Source organism: Panthera onca, chromosome B3, assembly GCF_046562875.1.
Source record: "Panthera onca isolate mPanOnc1 chromosome B3, mPanOnc1 haplotype 2, whole genome shotgun sequence".
Classification (NCBI taxonomy): Eukaryota; Metazoa; Chordata; class Mammalia; order Carnivora; family Felidae; genus Panthera; species Panthera onca.
In genome coordinates, this window is record NC_138344.1 from 72,170,026 (window position 1) to 72,189,410 (window position 19,385).

General features: G+C 49.8%; 1 protein-coding gene across 3 annotated transcripts; it reads right to left on the reverse strand.

The window, feature by feature from the left end:
- Window positions 1-226: 226 nt before the first annotated feature.
- Window positions 227-15,931, reverse strand: SALL2 (spalt like transcription factor 2). Of its 3 annotated transcripts, XM_060619174.3 has the most exons (4): window positions 15,548-15,931; window positions 4,521-4,838; window positions 2,011-4,400; window positions 227-1,562 (listed from the first exon to the last, which is right to left on the reverse strand). In XM_060619174.3, the coding sequence occupies exons 1-4, from the start codon at window positions 15,618-15,620 to the stop codon at window positions 1,155-1,157; spliced, it is 3,189 nt and encodes a 1,062-aa protein (XP_060475157.3). In that variant the 5' UTR covers window positions 15,621-15,931; the 3' UTR covers window positions 227-1,154. The 3 variants fall into 3 exon arrangements, with proteins under 3 accessions (XP_060475157.3, XP_060475155.3, XP_060475156.3); XM_060619172.3 differs by having other exon boundaries at window positions 2,011-4,838; XM_060619173.3 differs by lacking the exon at window positions 15,548-15,931 and adding an exon at window positions 5,227-5,986 and having other exon boundaries at window positions 2,011-4,838.
- Between the last annotated feature and the right edge of the window lie 3,454 nt (window positions 15,932-19,385).

Here is a 19,385-nt window from a genome sequence, read left to right on the forward strand (position 1 = left end):
AACGGACAAATCCTTTACTTTTTGAGAACATAAACTCCATTTCCACAGGGAAATTACATTCACTGGAGGTTGTTTTAGGACAAGACTGAATAAATTAAATATTTCAACACCATATGTTCAGCTTTGGCAGGAGATGTAGGTGGGAAGGGAATCTCAATGTTAGGGAATGCCCGTATCACACCCCAGCTGGCTATTTAGTTATGAAATAAGGAAAAACACACAAATATTTGGTTAAAACACTTTTAATGAAAAGGGAAAGACACTAATATCTCCCTTGTCTGCTCTTCACATTTTACTATGTTAGGAAGCTCTGGAGCCTATACCTTTGGAGGAGAAACCATCATTCAAGTCAATCAATAGCAGAACCCTCACTCTCTCCCCCTCAGGACTCCTGTTCCAAATGATCCTATGTTAAGAGTAAATACTACATCTCATTACAAGACAGAGAGGCAGGGAGAAAACCACCTAGAGCTCATCTCCCAAGGTCTGGGACTCTAAGAACCAGACGGTGGCAAAGACATAAGCCCTGGTCCATAGACAGGCAAAATGGGGAGGAAACAGGCCTTGAGAAAGGAAGACAAGGAAAATACAAGGGGCCAGGGTACAAAGTAGGGAGTTATCTAAAACTAGAAGCACACTAGTGCTAGGAAATCCCCTATGACCTGAGGTGCATTGCTGCACACTAAGTCACTAACAGTCCAAAAGAACATTCGTGAGACCCATCCAATCAAGAATTCGAGGTCCCCTCCCTCACATCATGCCCCTTTCTTAACCTCACGTGTTCCCAGCAAGCCCTATGCTTTAGCAACGCTCTTCAACTCTCCATCATTCCTCCTTCAATGACCCTCACCAATAATGCTTGTTAAAGACATGAACTTCACATTTCCCAAAAGATCCCACGAGAGACCTGCTGCTAAGACATCTGCTCGTTTCCTAACTTTGACAGGCCATGATGAAGGAAAAGGAGAAGCTGGAGGTGTCTTGGCAAACTGACCAGCCAACACCTTTGCCTGAATGGGAGTTTACTGGGAAGAATGTCCTATATGCTCTTCGTTTCTCCCTACCCCTTAGGGCTGAGCCGCCAGATACAGATATTGTTGTATCTTCATTGCTGGCACCTTCCAGAGCAGGGAAAAGAAGAAATGTACAGTTTGCTACTTTTCTTCTCTGATGGGCTTCTCAGGCACTGCCTTGGATGCAGGAGACCGAAATAGGAAGAGGGGGGCTCTCTTCTCCTTGGCCTCTCTGGATCCCATTGCTGGAGGCACGTTCCCAGCCATAGTTCCTGGGCCAAACAGCACTGGTGGTGCCAGACCTAAACTGGTAGTGGAGGTGGAGCCGGAACTCCGGGGCTTGGTGGGCAGGTCCCTTGACAGGAAAGCTGTGTACTGGTTCCAGAAAGACAGGGGACCTACCCTCACCAGTTGGGCAGGAACATCCTGGGACAGGAAGTCCTGCAGGTTGACCTGGTCACCAGAGAGGAGTGGCACTGGGCCCTCCAGGGACAGCTGCCGGCCCCTTCGGGCTGGGCTGCAGTTCCAAATGTGGGTGCTCAGGTGCACCTGTCAAAGGGAAAGGGAGAGGAAGAAAGGAGAGGGGGGAGAGGGGTCACCCCAGGAAAGCTGGAGGGGGATCCCCTTGGGAATGTGAAAGCTGCAGAGAAACTATTTTCCTCAGGTACAGTGAGTGAAGAGGGAAGAAAAAAATCATCAGGGGGCCATCCCCCTGGCAAGCACAGCCATTTCCAAGCTCAGGGACTAGAGAGAAGCCACGGGGGAAGGACTCAGAGAAAAAAGACAAATAAGGGCTCGTAAATCCTGTGGAGGTGCTTCTACAGAGCTCTCGGTTTCTGCTTCCTGGGTCATGAGCAGGAAAACAGGCTCATGGGATGGTGGGGTCATCTTTTCGGGGAAAGGGGGAGAGCCCCGGGGATGTGATGGACGGTGAGCAGCCTGGGACCAAGGAAAGAGCAGCAATATTCTGAGGGCCGTGGGGAGCAAAGGGTTGTACCTGGTGGTGAGCCAGCAGCATATGCTTCTTGAGGACAGCCCGCTCGAGAAAGCTCTGCCTGCAGAACACACAAGTGAAGAGCGGCCCCTCCTTGGGGTGGGTCTTCTGATGCTCCTCCAGGGCTGCCTGGGCGGGAAAGGTCTGCCCACACACCTCACAGGCCTTTCTGCTGCTGCTCTCTCCCGGCTCCTTTCTCATCGCCTCCTGCGTACCCAGCTCCTCCGCCGAGGTGCCGCCGCCGCCTTCCCCTTCCCGGGTGTGTGCTGACGGTGGGCTCGAGCTCCTCTCTGGTTTGCCCCCCTCTTCCATGCCTCCTGCGGCATCGCTGCCTCCCTGCTCCATGGGCCGTGTTTGATCCAGGCTGTCGGGTGGTGGTGGCGGGGGCGGCAGGGAAGGCTGCTGAATCACCTTCTCACTGCTATCCATCTCCTTCCCAGACGTGGCCGCTGCCGCCGCTGTCCCCACTTCCTCCTCTGCCCCAGACGCCTCTTCCGAATCACCTCGCACTGATATCGCCTTCTCACCTCCGCTCTCTGAGCCCCTCCCTGCCAGGGAATCTTCATCAGTCACGTCTTCTTCCTCTTCCTCGTCCTCTTCCTCCTCTTCAGACAGCTCCTCTTCTGGGGATGGCTGCTGGGACGGCTGCTGGGGGAAGGTCCCCACCCCGGAGACTGTGGACTGCTCGGAGCCATTCTCCTGGGCAGCTCCCCCGCCTTCCGAGAGTGTGGTGCCACCGTTGGGGATCTGGCCCCCCAGGTGCATCCGAACATGCTGCTGCAGAGTCACGGCGTTAGTGAACTTCTTCTGGCAGATGGGGCAGGAGTTCTGGGCCCGGGCTGCCGGACTGGCCTTGTGGCCCACGAAATGTGCACGCAGATTGCCCCGCGTGGAGAAAGCTCTGCCACACACTTTGCATTTGAAGGGCCGCTCACCTCCGTGTTGGCCGTAATGCAGGCGCAGGGCCCGAGGACAGCTCAGCACCCGGAGGCAGATGACACACTGGTTAGGCCCAGATGACGTAGCGGTTGAGGTCGCGGGCGCGGAGGTGGTGGGGGCGCCCGAGGCAGTAGACGCCACTGCCACGGCTCCCTGCCGATCAATCTTTTCTACCAGTTGCTGCAGCTTTGAGGTCTCAGAGGGGGAGGCCCCCAAGGGCTCTAGCACATAGGGGAAGGGGAAGCTACCTGTGGACTTAAAGTGGTTGGTGAGCAGCGCCCAGCTGGGTAGCGAAGTCACCAGCTTACTCAGCTGCATTCGGGTCGCCGTGCCACTTTCTGCCACGCCGGCGATGGCTGAGCCCTCGCTCCCCGGAGGGGTATTTTCATCGGCTTTACTCTTTGGCTCTACTGCCTTCATGAGCACAAACTTATTGAAAGCAGGGAGCGCGGGAGCCGTGGCTGTGCCCGCACCGGTGGAGAGCAGCGTCAGGCTCTCGGTGGCACTAAGTGCTGTAGTGGAGGCCACCAGGGGCTTGCGTTCCACGCCCCCGCCTGGCACCGCCACCTCTTCCTCGGCCTTCTCCGGCGGCACGGACATACCATAGGGCAGGCCGCTGCTGGTGATGACGTAGTCTAGGTGCTCGGGCACCGGGTGAGGGTTCATCTGCACGTGCGGGTACTTCTCCCGATGCCGGTGAAAATGCACTTTGAGGTTGCCGCGGGTGGTGAAGCGGTTGCCACAGACGTTACACTTATAGGGCCTCTCACCCGTGTGGGAGCGCAGGTGGATCTGCAGGGCACTGTCACTGCCAAATACTTTGGCACAGAAGCGGCACTTGTGCCGTCCGCCAGGCTTCTCCAAGGGACCCATCACTTCCCCGTAGCCCAGCTCACCACTTCCATTCTTTGGCTTCAGGAGCCCTGGGGAGGCAGCAGCCTCGAGGCCTCGAGCTGCCCCAAGACACTGTGCTGCCAAGAGTCCCGTGGTGCCTGGGAACGCCAGGTGAGGCGAGGCAATCAGCTGATCTGTGCTGCCTGGCAGGGCTGGGGAGGGGGCAGGGGCGGGTTTGTGGCTGCGCCCAACCCCTCCGGCAGAAAAAGGGTGCTGTGACCCCAGTGGATGGTAAAGATGGAAGAAAGCCTGCTTGGGCGTTTCTGCCCCCGAGGAGGAGGAGGAGGAGGAAGAGGAGGAGGAAGGTGCCAGGGTCTTGGTGGTCTGGACAGGCTTGATGGGGCTGAAGAGGGGAAGCAGGGGCTTGGTGGAGGAGGCAGTCCCTGCCCCAGGTAACTCGGAGGGACTGGCAGGGGTGCCCACTGTCTGGCCTAAGGAGCCAAGCAGCAGCACCTGGCGGCAGATTTGCTCAGTCATCTGCATCTGATGGATCTGCCGCTGCTGCAGCACCCGCAGCTCTTCCAAGATCAGAGGGATGTTCAAGTGGCCGCTGCCTGCACCTGGGGGTGGAGGTGGAGGAGGAGGAGGGGGGGGTGCGGGGGTGGACTCTGGAGGTAATGGGGTCGCTCCCAGCTTGGGACTAGCCAAGATCAGGCCCCCGCCTCCCCCCGCTGCCGTACCTGTGGCAGCGACCAGGAAGTGCCCGGCAGGCTCCTCTACTCTCCGCTCAGGGCCCCAGGTGGGATCTGTGGGCACAGAGGACCCAGAATCCGGAGGGTTGTTGTGCTCTGCCTCCATGACCCGGGGGCTAGTTTGGCCCTCAGCCCGGGGTTCAGAAGAGGTCGAAGAGTTGTTGGGGTTCTCCTGGCCCCCAATTATCACCATTACAGGGGGGTCAGTAGAACACGCATTCTGGTGGGCGAGGAATTCAGTTGGGTCAGTGAATTGTGCGCAGCACTTGGCACAGACTTGGGGGTGGTCCTCCTCGCTAGCATCACCTAGGGAGAAGACAAGGAGAGAGCGTGGGTGGTGCGGCTGGGATGGGCAGGCGAAGGCTCTAATTAACAACGAGCCCAGTAACCGCTTGGTGGGGGGTGGGGAGATGAGCTCACCATCAGGCCAAGCCGAAGGCTAGAGCTCAGTGGTGACCCGTCCGGACACGAAACACCCCAGCATGGGGGCAGGGGAGCAGGCACGCTCAAGCTCCTGCCTCCGCCTGCCGGTCCCCCACCCCCCAACCCCGGGCCACCCGCGGGCGCAAGGAATGGGTGTGAGCAGGAGGCCCTACGCAGAGAATCGTGCATTTTATCCCGTCCGCCGAGAAGTCCCTCACCCCGCGCGCGTGCCCTCCGCCCCCACCCCTGTCCAGGCAGGGCCCTACCGCACCTCCAAGCTCCGCCGGCTCCCCGCAGGGCCCCCCGAGACGAGAGCTCCTCCCGGTTTCGTGCGCCATGGTTGTAGGGACGGGGGGGGGGGGGGTGGAGGGCAGGGTAGAATGGGAGACAATGGGTATCGGGATGGGGGGAGGCGGCGGTGGCCGCCGGGGTGCGGCAGCCTCTGCACCCAGCGGCCCAGACTGCGGAGATGGAGATCCGCGGCGGCGGCGGCGGCGGCGGCGGGGGCAGGGAGCCGCGGAGGAGGGGGAGGGGAGCGAGGAGGCGCGGAGGAGGGGAGGAGCTGGAGCGAGAAAGCTAGGAGAGGGGAGATGGGGGAGGAGCTGCTGGGGAGCCAGGCAGGAGCGGGGAGTGGGAGGTGGGTGTGTGGGGCGGGAGCCCAGAGCCTAGCAGGTTTCCGGAGGCTCAGTGACAGGTGCTTGTGGGGCGTGGTGGGGTCCACCTTCCCTCGCCCTCTGCCAGCTCCCCCCCTTCTCCAGATGGCTTTGCCTAGACCTGCCCCCACCCCCCTCGGGCTCAAGGGGGCACAGTGGGAAACACAGCTCTGCTCAATAGAGCAAAGCGATAGGCTTCTCTTATTTTTCTTTGGATAAAGGATCCGCTGAGCCTGGAAAACGTGGACTCCAGAGAGGGTGGTCTGATCTCAGAGGTTCTGAGGGCCAGAGTGGGAGGGGGAGCCCAGGACATCCACGCCTTATCAAAACCCGCACCCCTAAATACCCCAAGTTTTGTCCAGTCTTCCTCATCTTTATTCCCACCCTACCCCCATCCCCCTCCACAAAAGAAGTTTCTCAGGGTGGGAGGCTGCAAGGCATAATTTCCAAGGAAGTCATTTCAGGACCCTCCTCTCTGCGGAACATTGAGCCCCTTCACTCCCTCCCCCCCCCCCTCCAGACTAGCCCAATGCAAGTTACTCCACAGATCACCGGGCTCACACCTGATTTATAGACTTCGTGCTTATTCCCGTAGCACCTCCTCTTTAATAGCTCTTCCCTGCCCGTCTTCTTCCTCCATTGCCCTTCTCGTGCAGTACAGGGCACACTGCCACTGTTAAGGACAGTTGGGTCCAGGGAGACGCTGGCCTGCAGGGGCCTACAGAGGCCCACCTAGCTCTAACCTGGGGGGAGGGGAATTCCTGAAACAATGGAGAAAATGCAGTGGGAGCTACGAGGCAGCCTCTCTGGGCGGAAAGCCCTTTCAGCCCCAAGCTGGTTTGAATGCCTAGAAAGGACATAACACTAGCTCACCGCCACAGAGGCCACCTGGTAGTCAGACGGGATAAGTAGGGGTATGATGTCTCTTAGACCAGATACTCTGCGTTCTCTTTCTACCTTGAAATGCGTCTTAATAGGGTTTCCACCTCGGGAAAGAGTTTAATCTTACTTACAGGAAGTGACCCCCCCAAGTCCTTAGTTTTGTGGTTTGCCTCGGCATCAGTAAACCCACGATGTTCTAATCCCAGCTCTATCGTTGCCTGGCTGGTAAATTGAGGCACAGTGGTTAATCATGCCACCATTTTCATTTTGTAAAGTGGTAAGATTGTATCTGTGCTTTCTCAGAGAAATATTGTGGTGACAAAAACTTGGAAAACTCTTGACAAATCATGTTAATATGAACACATGGGACTTTAAATTTGGGGGGGGGGGAGTCCCAAATATTATGGGTTAGAGAATTTACATTGTCAGTGGCAAAACAATGAAAATAACCTAAAAGCACATTTGCTAAAATTAGATCAGTTTTTCATGTTACTTACTCATCTTATTAATTTCTTTTTCTTAATTTTTAAAAATATTTGTTTTTGAGAGAGAGAGAGTGTGTGTGAGTGGGGTGAGGGGCAGAGAAAGAGGGAGACACAGAATCCAAAGCAGGCTCCAGGCTCTGAGCCTGACGTGGGGCTTGAACTCAAGAACCATGAGATCATGACCTGGGCCGAAGTCGGACGCTTAACTGAGTGAGCCACCCAGATGCCCCATCATCTTATTAATTTCTGAGGTAAGACATTGGTTAATATTGGTATATGCCAATGGCAAGGAATCTTTTCTGGAGGAGTCTTTTTTGGACCTAATGTTGGCACCATCCACTTCACTGTTCAACACGAATTTTGCTCTCTTTTTAAATCGAAAACATTTTACCGAATTATGTTTTGAAACTTTACATAATCATGAGTATCTAAATATTACGAACGACAGCTCTGAAAAAGAAGGGCTCTGTGCTTTCAGGACTGACCCTTACAACGAGGGAGGGGGGGATCTATTTCAGTTATGGAAAGTCACAGGTTCATGCAGTGCTGTTTATTTTTACAGAGCAGGAAATTGAAGCTTGGAGAGGATAAGTGACTTTCCCAAGTTCACACAGTAATTCAGTGAAGCAAGCATTCAGAATTTTGACTCCTGTCCAGTGCTTTCTCAAGCACACCAACATTGTGTGGCTTCTCTAACACCAGAGAAAGGGCCCTGTGTAGCTCCTACCTGCCATTTGCTGTCTGGCCTCAGTAAGGGAGAGGGAATCAGGTGGAAGCTTTCTACCCAGCATTTGTTAATTAGCATTGAACATTTGATATCAAGTTGCTGTTTTGTCAAGTCTTCCGACAAGAAAAGAAATCCTTTTCTTTTCATCTTCTCCTGGGAAACACTGTCCCCTTTCTTGCTCTTTAATGAAACTTGCTTTCTGATGGGTAATTTGACCTGCACTCTTCTTTAAGGTAAATTTAGTCCCTGCTGAAAGGTGACGGATCAACAGCCACCTGTAAGAGGAACCCTCTATTTCTCAGCACTTTGCACTCACTGCCTATCCTGAAAAGGGGGGCAGGATTCTTAGGCAGACACGAATGAAGTCATAAACACAGGAATAAACTAAGCTGGTTATGGTGTCCCTAGATAGCAGATAAGGGTAGGTAAGCTATCCTGGGTCACAGGCAAAGTCTGGGATGGATGTAGGGACTAAGACCTGGACACGCTTGTTTAAATTTATAAAGAGCCAGAATAACAATGAAAAGAGAAACCAGGTAGCTCTCTAAACTGCGGCTCTAGGCTTGGGAGAGAATGGCTAGGGAGAACAAAGAAAATTAGGTGCGGAGTACACAGCAGGACGGTAGAGTTGAAAAAGCGGTTCTCAAACTTTGCTGCCCATTAAAAAGATTGGGAGAGCTTTGAAACATCCAATATCCAGGCCACACCCCAGATCAATTAATTCAGAATCCCTGAGGGTGGCATCCAGGTATCAGTGTGTTTATAAAATTCCTCAGGCGATGCCAGTGTACAGGAAGGATGAGAGCCACGGTACCTTTCAGAGGACTGCTCTTCCCAGGGAACCTTCTACCCTGCGGCTCACAAATCTTACCTGGCCCAAATTAGGACAGAGGCAAAACCAGCTGCCCAGGGCCAAATCTTCCTGTCTGGCTCCCTCTCTGCTCTGCCGGCAGAGAGAGGTCAGCTCCCTCGTATCCAGCTTCCATGAACAGATTTTGATAACGATTTACACCTGACTGTGAATTTAAGTGACTGCGTTGCCTTTCCCAGGGTATGTGCATCTTGAGCTATATTTCTTTTTTTTTTTTAATTTTTTTAATCTTTATTTATTTTTGAGACAGAGAGAGACAGAGCATGAATGGGGGAGGGGTAGAGAGAGAGGGAGACACAGAATCCGAAGCAGGCTCCAGGCTCTGAGCCATCAGCCCAGAGCCTGACTCGGGGCTCGAACTCACAAACCGTGAGATTGTGACCTGAGCTGAAGTCAGACGCTCAACCGACTGAGCCACCCAGGTGCCCCTTGAGCTATATTTCTAATTTTAAGATAAAGGCTTTGTTCTACACACAGTTCAAGCATCGTCCAGCCACTGAAGAAACAAAGTATACTATGTAAGCACCTGCCTAAACTTACTGTTAGCATTGGGCCAATGCTAACATGAATGGATTCTGTAACTGCTGCACTGTTGCTATAGACTACTTCTAAGGGAGAATGTCCTATCTCCTCTTTGTCACTTCTCTCTCCTAAATACACACACACACTCTTCTGCCAGGCCACCTACGCCTAGTAATGCATCTGTGACCTGTGCAATGTCGTAGGCAAACAGGCATGATAATTTGTACATGGGATGTTAAGTGAGAAAAATATGTTTGTTTCCTAAACAGAAATATCTTAGATCAAACACCGAAAAGGTTTTTTAAGAGACGTTTTTCTCACATCAAAGGACTCAGCATTTAGCAAAGAATTCATACTCTTTTGCTGCTGGTAAGGACTTCAGAGATCTGACCTTCCCCCCCCACCCCCACCCCTGAGCACAGTGATTGAGAGTGCCAGCTTTGGGGTGCCTAGGTGGTTTAGGTGGTTAAGCGTCCGACTCTGGATCCCAGCGCCAGGTCTCAATCTCACAGTTTGTGAGCCCTGCATTGGGCTCTGTGCTGACAGCACGGACCCTGCTTGGGACTCTCTCAATCTCTCTCTCAAAATAAATTAAATGAACTTAAAAAAAAAACAACCAGTGCCAACTCTGAATCAAAAGGACTGAGTTATCGTCCCAGCACTTTCAAGATCTTTGTGATCTTGGGAAAGTGTCTCTATTTCTCTAAGGTTTGGATTTCTCTTTAAAATGAGGGACATAGGGGCACCTGGGTGGCTCAGTCTGTTAAGTGTCAGACTCTGGATCTCAGCTCAGGTCTTGATCTCAAGATAATCGTGAGTTCAAGCCCCATGTTGGGCTCTGTGCTGGGCAGGAAGCCTACTTAAAAAATAAATAAAATATGGGGCGCCTGGGTGGCTCAGTCGGTTGAGTATCCGACTTCAGCTCAGGTCATGATCTCACAGTTCGTGAGTTTGAGCCCCACGTTGGGCCCTATGCTGACAGCTCAGAGCCTGGAGCCTGGTTCTGATTCTGTGTCTCCCTCTCTCTCTGTCTCTCCCCTGCTCATGCTCTGTCTTTCTCTCTGTCTCAAAAATAAATAAAACATTTTTTTAAAATTTAAAAAAATAAAATCAAATAAAAAATAAAAATAAAATGGGGATAGTGTGCTTGGGTGGCTCAGTCGGTTAAGCATCTGACTCTTGATTTTGGCTCAGGTCATGATCTCACAGTTTGTGGGTTCGAGCCCTACGTTTGGCTCTGCACCGACAGTGAGGAGCCTGCTGTCTCTGCACCTCCTCCCCTACTCACTCACTCACTCTCTAAAAATAAATAAACATTAAAAAATAATAAAATGGGGGTATAACTTCAAAAGGGACTGAAATTCTTATAGATGCTACAACAAGGATGAGCCTTGAAAACATGATGAGACAAGCAAGACACAAAAGGACAAATATTGTGTAATTCCTTTATATGAGGTACCTAGAATTGGTAAACTTATAGAGACAGAAAATAGGATGGTGATTGCTAGGGGCTGCAGAGAGAAGGGAATGGGGAATTATTGTTTAATGGGTATAGGATTTCAATTTTACTTATTTTTTTTTTAATGTTTTTTTCGTAATGTTTTTATTTATTTTTGAGACAGAGAGAGACAGAGCATGAGCAGGGAAGGGGCAGAGAGAGAGGGAGACACAGAATCGGAAGCAGACTCCAGGCTCTGAGCCGTCAGCACAGAGCCCAATACGGGGCTAGAACTCACAGACTGTGAGATCATGACCTGAGCTGAAGTTGGACGCTCAACCGACTGAGCCACCCAGGCGCCCCAAGGATTTCAATTTAAAAAAAAATTTTTTTTAACGTTTTTATTTATTTTTGAGACAGAGAGAGACAGAGCATGAATGGGGGAGGGTCAGAGAGAGGGAGACACAGAATCCGAAACAGGCTCCGGGCTCTGAGCTGTCAGCACAGGGGCCCGATGCAGGGCTCGAACTCACAGACCGCGAGATCGTGACCTGAGCCGCAGTCGGCGCTCAACCGACTGAGCCACCCAGGCGCCCCAAGGATTTCAATTTTAAAAGATGAAAGAGTTTTGGAGATGGATGGTGGTAATGGTTGCACAACATTGTGAATATACTTAATCACTGAGTCATATGCTTAAAAGTGGTTAAAATGGTAAATTTTGTTATGTATATTTTACCACACATTAAAAAAAAAAAATGAATGGAGATGCACCTGGGTGGCTCTGTCAGTTGGGCCTCCAACTCTTGGTTTTACCTCAGGTCATGATCTTATGGTTCATGGGTTTGAGCCCTGGGTTGGGCTCTGTGTTGGGCTCTGTGTTGGCAGTATGGAGCCCGCTTGGGATTCTCTCTCCTTCTCTCTCTGCCCCTCCCCTGCACGCGATGTCTTTCAAATAAATAGATAAATGAACTTAAAACAAATTGAATGGAGATAATAATAGAGTTGGGAGGAATCAAGGGGAAATATGTGCAGGGCTAGCATAGTACCTGCCAAATAGTAAATGTTCCCGAAATATGGGCAAGAAGTTCGATTATTTAAATTTTTTTAACGTTTATTTATTTTTGAGAGCAAGAGAGACAGTGCACAAGCAGGGGAGGGGCAGAGAAAGAGGGAGACACAGAATCTGAAGCAGGTTCCAGGCTCTGAGCTGTCAGTACTGAACCTGACACAGGCTCAAACCCATGAACTGTGAGATCATGATCTGAGCCAAAGTCGGACGCTCAACTGACTGAGTCACCCAGGTGCACCCCTAGAAGTGCTATTATTTAAAGACCAATAACTGAAGCCCCGGGGGAAGAATGGATTCATCCAAGGTCATGTAGCTTCAAGGTCAAAGCTGGATTAAAACCCAGGTTTCCGGGGTGCCTGGGTGGCTCAGTCGGTTGGGCGTCTGACTTCGGGCCAGGTCATGATCTCACAGTTCATGAGTTTGAGCCCCGTGTCAGGCTCCGTGCTGACAGCTCAGAGCCTGGAGCCTGCTTCGGATTCTGTGTCTCCCTCTCTCTCTGCCCCTCCCCAGCTGATGCTCGCACTCTGTCTCTGTCAAAAATAAATAAACTTAAAATTTTTTTTAATTAAAAAAAAAAACAACCCAGGTTTCCTGCTTCCTGATCCAGTGCTCCATATTGTACCTGGCCTGAGTTACTTTCTATCTACTCAGAAATATTTTCTCTTTGACCCAGGGGTACCTAGGGCTGAAAGGCTTAGGCTCAATACCCTGAGGGATTATGCTCTCTACATCCATATATAAAGAGATCAGAGCCCTCAGAACTCTCTTTTTGCCTTCCTTCTCCTTTTGCTGCTGTTGCTGTCTGCCAGCTTCCATTTCTCCCTCTAGATCTGTTTGTCTGTTGTCCTGGTTTCTCCTTCTCACTAAATATCTGGGTTTCTGATCGTTTCCTTCATTTCCCAGATGTACTAGTTTACGTTTTCCCTATTTGCATCTCATATGTTCCTAATCCAGATTTCTAGACTCTGTAGGGGAGAGAGATTTTTTTTTTTCCTCTCTCCAGAGTTTTTAAGTAAAAAGACTATTTCCTTCTCATCACTTATGTGCAGTAACTATTCTGTTAGGTTTTGGTGTTCTGGTCTGGGAAGCTGAACAAAAACAGGGCTAGAAAACAGGTTTTTCAGACCGTTTCTTGGTGACGTCTCAGGTCACTGCAGAGATGAGGCTTTGGACATGTGCGACAAAGGCTGAGCATTTACTTGTCACGTATGGTAAACGTTGCCCAAAAGAACGCAAAGCCTCCTGAAAACTTCGGTTGCACCCTAGCCTGCTAAATAAATGTCTGCTGATGCTCATGAGGAAGCCCGTAGTTTCACAGTACACCAGAGGACAGAGAGTCCTCCCTACCCTAATTTGGGGGCATGCAGAACAAAAAAATGTTTCTGGGGTAGAAGGAAAAGTCAGCTGCCTGAAGATCACACAAGCAAATAGAAACCGTATCGATGGAAAAGGAGGGAATGGGAAAGTTATCCGTCTTACACAAGCATGAAGGAATTTTAGGTTTGCTCTGGTACAGCCACCTCATCTTCCAGATGTGACTTGGTGACACTCCAGGGCGTGGAAGTAGCCCCGGAGAATTCTGATCAGAAAGCCCTTTGCTTTCTTTAGGCAGACCTTCAGAGGTTACTACTGCTTTCTTACTCCTTACCTTTGTGTTTCTGACGTTTCTGGCTCAAAGGCAAAATTCAGCCGGAATTTGCTGCTGCCATCGGATGTGAGCCTGCACTGTTTCTGCGGGGATGACTCTGTAGCAGCAACCCCATGCCCCAAAGTGTTCACAGCCCCAAGTGGGAGCCATAGCACAAGGGGCTTAAGAATCCACTCAGGGCAGTGGTGAAAGATTTCTTTTGACGCCTGCACAAGCTCTTCGTCAACAGTGGTACTACGGGGAGTGGGTGAGCAGACTTGGGAAGTGTGGGGAGAGGAGAAGTTGTCTCTTGGAGGGGGCAGGGGTTCGGCATTGTTCCACAATCCAGCCAGCAGGGGAGCAGGACTGAGAGGCAACTCTGAGGCTCTACGGGAAGTCTCCTGTAGAGCCGGAGGAGGAAACATCCGGCCTGCAGCAGCATTAAGGAAGGCTAATGTGTCCCAGGAGGGAAGGATGCCACCATCATGAACCTCTAAATATGGGCACAGTGGGATCCCAGCAAAGCAGTGACTTGAGGAGAATGTGTTCTACCCATAACACAGTATGTCTGTTAAAGTTGTTCCATAGCACAGGGGAGCACTGATTTCATCTCAGGTCATTTTTTTACAACAACAGGTGGAAAGGTAAATTTAACCCATGACTCAGTTTTAGTCACTACAAATACATTATCCTAGAGCTTTTCATGCACACATCTCATAGAGAAGGACTGAAGTTCACCAAGAGATGCCTGAAGTTTGGTCAGGTTTCAGCCCTCGCAGGAAGTGCCACTGTCCTCACATATGATAACAATACTTACATGCATTAAGTACTTAGTTATGCTAGGGACTACTATATCACATAAATTGAGCACTTATTTATGCTATTTATCTTTCCAAGTGCTTTACACCTATTAACTCATTCCAATCCTCATGATAGCCTAATGAGGTAGCTAGTATTTTACAGATGAGGAAACAGGCACAGAGAGGCAAAGTAAACGAACCCAAGTTGCACAGCTAACCAGGATTTGAATCCTGAAAGTGTGGCTTGAGAACCCTTGTTTTTTGTTTTTTTTTTTTTTGATAGAACCCTTGTTCTTAGTACCACACTGCACTGCCCAGTGAGTCAACTGTTTGCTAAATAGTTTATCCCGGAGGGGCAGAACTTCCAGACTTTTACAGTGTGAACATACATAGCCATATACTGATACAGTATATCCAAAACTTGCCTGAGCCTAAGAATTACCTGGACACTTGCAAAGATATAGATTCCCAGACTCTACCCTGGATCCACGTTCAAGCAAATTTGAAAAATTCTAATTTAGTAGAGTGAGCCCACTAGCCCTGAGCATCAGGAAACCTGTTTTGGTCCTGACAAAGTGCTCTAACTGTTTCTGAGACTTTGGGCAATGTCACTTCTCAATATCCCAAGTTACTCTACTATCTGCCTCTGATTGGACTATTATAGGAATACATAAAGTTCTACCCCCCCCCAAAGAAAATCTATTACTTTATTATTTTAAGTTTATTTAATTCCATTAGTAATCTTTACACTCAATGCGGGGCCGGAACTGACGACCCCAAGATCAAGAGTTGCATGCTCTACCTACTGAGCCAGCCAGGCGCCCCAGAAAATCTGTTACTTTAAAAACAGATGCAAGTACGTTAATTCATACTTTTGTTTTGTTTTGTTTCAGCGTGGCCTCCCTTGAAGCACAAACCTGAGTCCCTCATCCAGACCTCTCCTCCAGCCTCTACCCTAGGTGACACGGATCCGCACCCCAAGCCAGGCTGCATCTGACCGACATTAGCTCTCTCCCTCTGGGAGCTCTGATCTGTTCTCAGCTCAGCCCAACAATGAGAAACTTTTTTCTCTTCTCCCTCAGGGGAACCTTCACGTTTATCCAATTCATTCTCTTGCAACCCAACTCTCCAGAAAGAAAAGGGGGGAAAATCCCACCCCTAAGAGACTGGCCTCCAGGTCTGAGGAGGTTTCTTAGCAACGACACAAAGACCAGTGAGCAAAGGGGGACCTGAGGAGAAAACTCTTGGGTGGGGAGACAGAGCCAGTTTGAAAACTCCATTTCATCCGGAGAAAAACAAGGAAAACACAAACAGAATCCAATCTGAGAAAAGCCAAGCAGCGGGGCTTCTCCCCCAGCACAGGTCAATGCCTGGCTACTCTCTGCATCCAACTTCTTCAAACCCCCAATGACCAAGTCCTCCCCTGGCTTCACCCGTGGCCCGGGTGCCCTCCCTTGCCCTGGCCTGACCCACACGGGCTGGGACTCAGGGCTCCCGCACCCCTCCCCAGGCACCCACCGTTCTCAGACGCGCTGGGACCTTCGCAGTCCGAGATTAACTGTTGGGGTTTCCGCTGCTTTCGCCGAGACATTCCCGGGTGGAGGTGGGGTAGGGAGGGGCAAAGCTCACTTAGTCCTAACCGGGGTGACCTGGTCTGGTCTCCCCTTGGGTCTGAAGCCAACTGATGCCTCTCCCCCAGTGCTAATCACTGGGAAGCAGAGATGGTCTCCCTTCCCAGAGACAGACAGACAGACTGGCCCGCGCTCCCTCTGATTCTCTGTCCCTGACTCTCTCTCTCTCTCTCTTTCTCTCTCAATCTCTGCAAGTCTTTAAAGGGGAGACGCCCCCTTTTTTTTCTTCAGCTTCTTCCCTACGCTTCTGCAGCTCCCATTGTAAAAGCAAAAATCCTAATCTTTCCGCACACTCTTTTCTTTTGTACTGCAGAGGGAAGGATTTAACCCTCTCCTCACTGCCAGGGCTCAGGCCTCTCCCTGTGCTGTCTGTTCAGAAAATGTCCCTGCTTGTTTTTCTAACTCTTCATCCCAGGTCTCCACAGTGCTTTTTGGTTCTCTCATGATTCGATGCCACCTTGTTTGATGATGCAACTGCTTCTGGGGTGTAAAGCTGAAATAAGAACTTTCTGGTATATCCTGATTATGAGGCCAAGAAGTCAGCTACCACCAGTTGAAACTGGGGAGATGAAAGGCTGGCAAAAAGACTGAGTGTAGATGGACAGTCGTTATAATAAAACTAAATATAAAGAGGGCTCTTTATAATTTAAAGGATATTTTCATATACGTGACATATTTTGAATATTACAGCTCTGACCACTCCTATTTATAGATGATTCTCTTTATTTTCATTTTTTAATGTTTATTTATTTATTTTGAGAGAGAGAGAGAGAGAGAGAGGGACACTCCCAAGCTGCCAGTGCAGAGCCCTATGTGGAGCTCGATCCCACAAAACTGTGAGATCATGACCTGAGCCCAAATCAAGAGTCAGCCGCTCAACCAACTGAGCCAACCAGGCATTCCAGAGATGACTTTCTTTGAAGATAAGCAAGAGGTTCAGCGAGGTTAAGTAATCTATCCAAGGTTGCACAGCCATCATGTAACAGAGGCAGGCCTGGAAGCCAGGTACATCTGATGGCAGGCTAGCATTTTTTTTCTCTATATTGTTAAAGGTACAATAAAGGTACCAGTCTCCTAGCATGAAAAAAAAAAAAGTGATTGGTCTTAAGGAATCTCATTTAAAATAATGGGGCTCCTGGGTGGCTCAGTCAGTTGAGTGTCCTACTTCGGCTCGGGTCATGATCTCACAGTCCGTGAGTTTGAGCCTTGTGGCGGGCTCTGTGCTGACAATTCAGAGCCTGGAACCTGCTTCAGATTCTGTGTCTCCCTCTCTATGTCCCTCCCCTGCCTGTACTCTCTCTCTCTCTCTCTCTCTCAAAAATAAAATAAAAACATTAAAAAATAAAATAACAACAGAGCTAGTGACTTTTTTTGTTTCTCCCACATCACAGCTCTTGGTGCTGAAGGGATACTACATCTGAAAGGATGATACAGATGAGTTCTATCTACTCCAGAGTAGAATCTACAAGGAGGCACCTCCAGCTCAGTATGAAGGAACTTTCTAATAGTGTAATGGACCTTCCAGTAAATGGGTAAGCTCTCTGTAGTAATCTCTCACAGAGGCTGAAAACTGACAAGGATTCTGCGGAAAGAATTTCCTTGTGGATATCATATTTGACCTTGAAAAATGTCTCTGTCTCGAGAGGGAAACTTACCACAAGACACTCTTAAAGACAGAGAACAAACTGAGGGTTGATGGAGGAAGGGTGATGGGTTAGATGGATGTTGGGTACTTGTGATGAACACTGGCTGTTGTGTGGAGGTGATGAACCCCTGAATTCTACTGCTGAAACCAATATTGTACTGTACGTTAACTAACTAGAATTTAAATTAAAAAAAAAATTCTACAGGAGAGCCTGGTGGCTCAGTTGGTTAAATGTTCAACTTTGGCTCAAGTCATGATCTCATGGTTTGTGGGTTCCAGCCCCACGTCGGGCTTCGTGCTGACAGCTCAGAGCCTGGAGCCTGCTTCGGATTCTGTGTCTCCCTCTCTCTGACCCTCCCCCACTGTGCTGTCTCTCTCTCCCTCTCTCAAAAATAAACATCAAGAAAAATTCTCCATCTCTAAAATACATCATTTGGGAACCAGCGAGGTATCTGCTCTCAGCCTGCACATTAAGGGTGATTCAGTTATTCTTTAATTTCTGGCCATGGTGTCCCATGGTGTCTGAGTAAAACTGTGCTACTGGGCATAGACTATCCAGCTGTGTCCCAGCTCTTCCCTGTGATGCAGTAAGTCCTCTCCTAATCTTATTTACATTTTACTCTCCTGGCTGAGATGAGAGAGCGTCTGAAACACCATCCATTAGGAAAGTGAGAATTCTTTTCCCTTTTGGAGTTTAGTGATATAAATCTCTGATGGCTGCGTCTTCAGAGAAAAATAAAACCAAGCTCACTCACAGTGTCTGGTGCAAAATTCCCCCGATTGCCTCCCTTACCCAGGTCCAGGCTGGGTGACGATGCTAAGAAAGGGAGAGAGAGACAACAGATGGCTGGAAGGTTGCTGGTGAGAAATGAGGAGGCAGGTACCCACATCTGAAGGGGTTTGGGAAGCCCTCTGATCTCTGCTTTGGAGTTCACCGAACCTCCATTATATTCCCGGTTCTTCGGGGTCAGGACCCTGGGTGGCTCCCTCATGTTCCGCTCTTGGAAGTCTTGCTGACATTGTCTAATTCATCCTGTTAACTTCTCTGTGCAGCAGGTGCAGTTATCACCAGGCTATTGTAGGGGAAATGGGGACCCTGAGACTAGGGAAGCTTCTAATTCCTCAGTGGAATAGATTGGATCCTGTCTCTCTCAGCCTACTGTTTCCATCATTTACTTCCATTTTGGGGGGTGGGGTGGGGTGGGGTGGGGAAGAAACAAGAGAAATAATATAGCTTCCTGGTCTTCTCAAGAGTCTATGATGTCTGAGGGCAGAATTGGGGGTCCAACATTTGTGTCCTTCCTGGGTCTTGCCTGTCTTGTCTTTTCCTAGTTTTTTCCCTCCCTCCTTTTTGCTGGCCTTATTGTGAAAGGAAGGACTCTTTCCCCTCCTCTCCTTTCTTCCGCCCTCCCCCATTTACCATTTTTTTCCTTTTACCTCTCCTCTGTGGCCTCTTGACCTCCCCACAGAGTTACAAAAGTAAAATCCTTGAAGAGATGCTGCTGTGGGAATGTTAATGAGCCTTCCCCACAAAGGGGCAAAGACTTTACTTCACTGAGTTGGAAAAAAGCCCCTTTGAAAAGGGGTTTCTGTGTGTGGTGAAGTGGAGAGGGGAGGGGAAGGGGGGACAGGGAGGGAGAGAAAGAGCGAGAAAATGAAAGGAGGAGAGAGAAATGAGAGAGAGAAAAAGAGTGAGAGAGAGACACACACAGAGACAGAGAGGCTGACTTAATAGCAGAAGAGAATATTAAAACACTTTTCATTGTTCAAATGACGATTTGATTTTTGGAAAACATTTCATGGTCTTTTGACCTTGTAAACTAAGCGCTTGCATTCCCAAGAAATTGAAGAGGCACTCAAGGGCATTGAAGATAAAGAAGGATAGGAAAAAGGGACTTCTTCTGGCACTCTACCCCCGGTTCCTTCCCATGTGTAGGAGCCTGGGAGGCTCTGGGGGAGTATTCTGGATGGGGCGAGCTGGTGGTGAAGACGGGCTCTTTCTTTTGGCTCTGTGGCTCCTTCTTATGCTATTTTCTAATTTTATCAACATTTTCTGTGTTGGCTTTTCTATTGGCTGTTA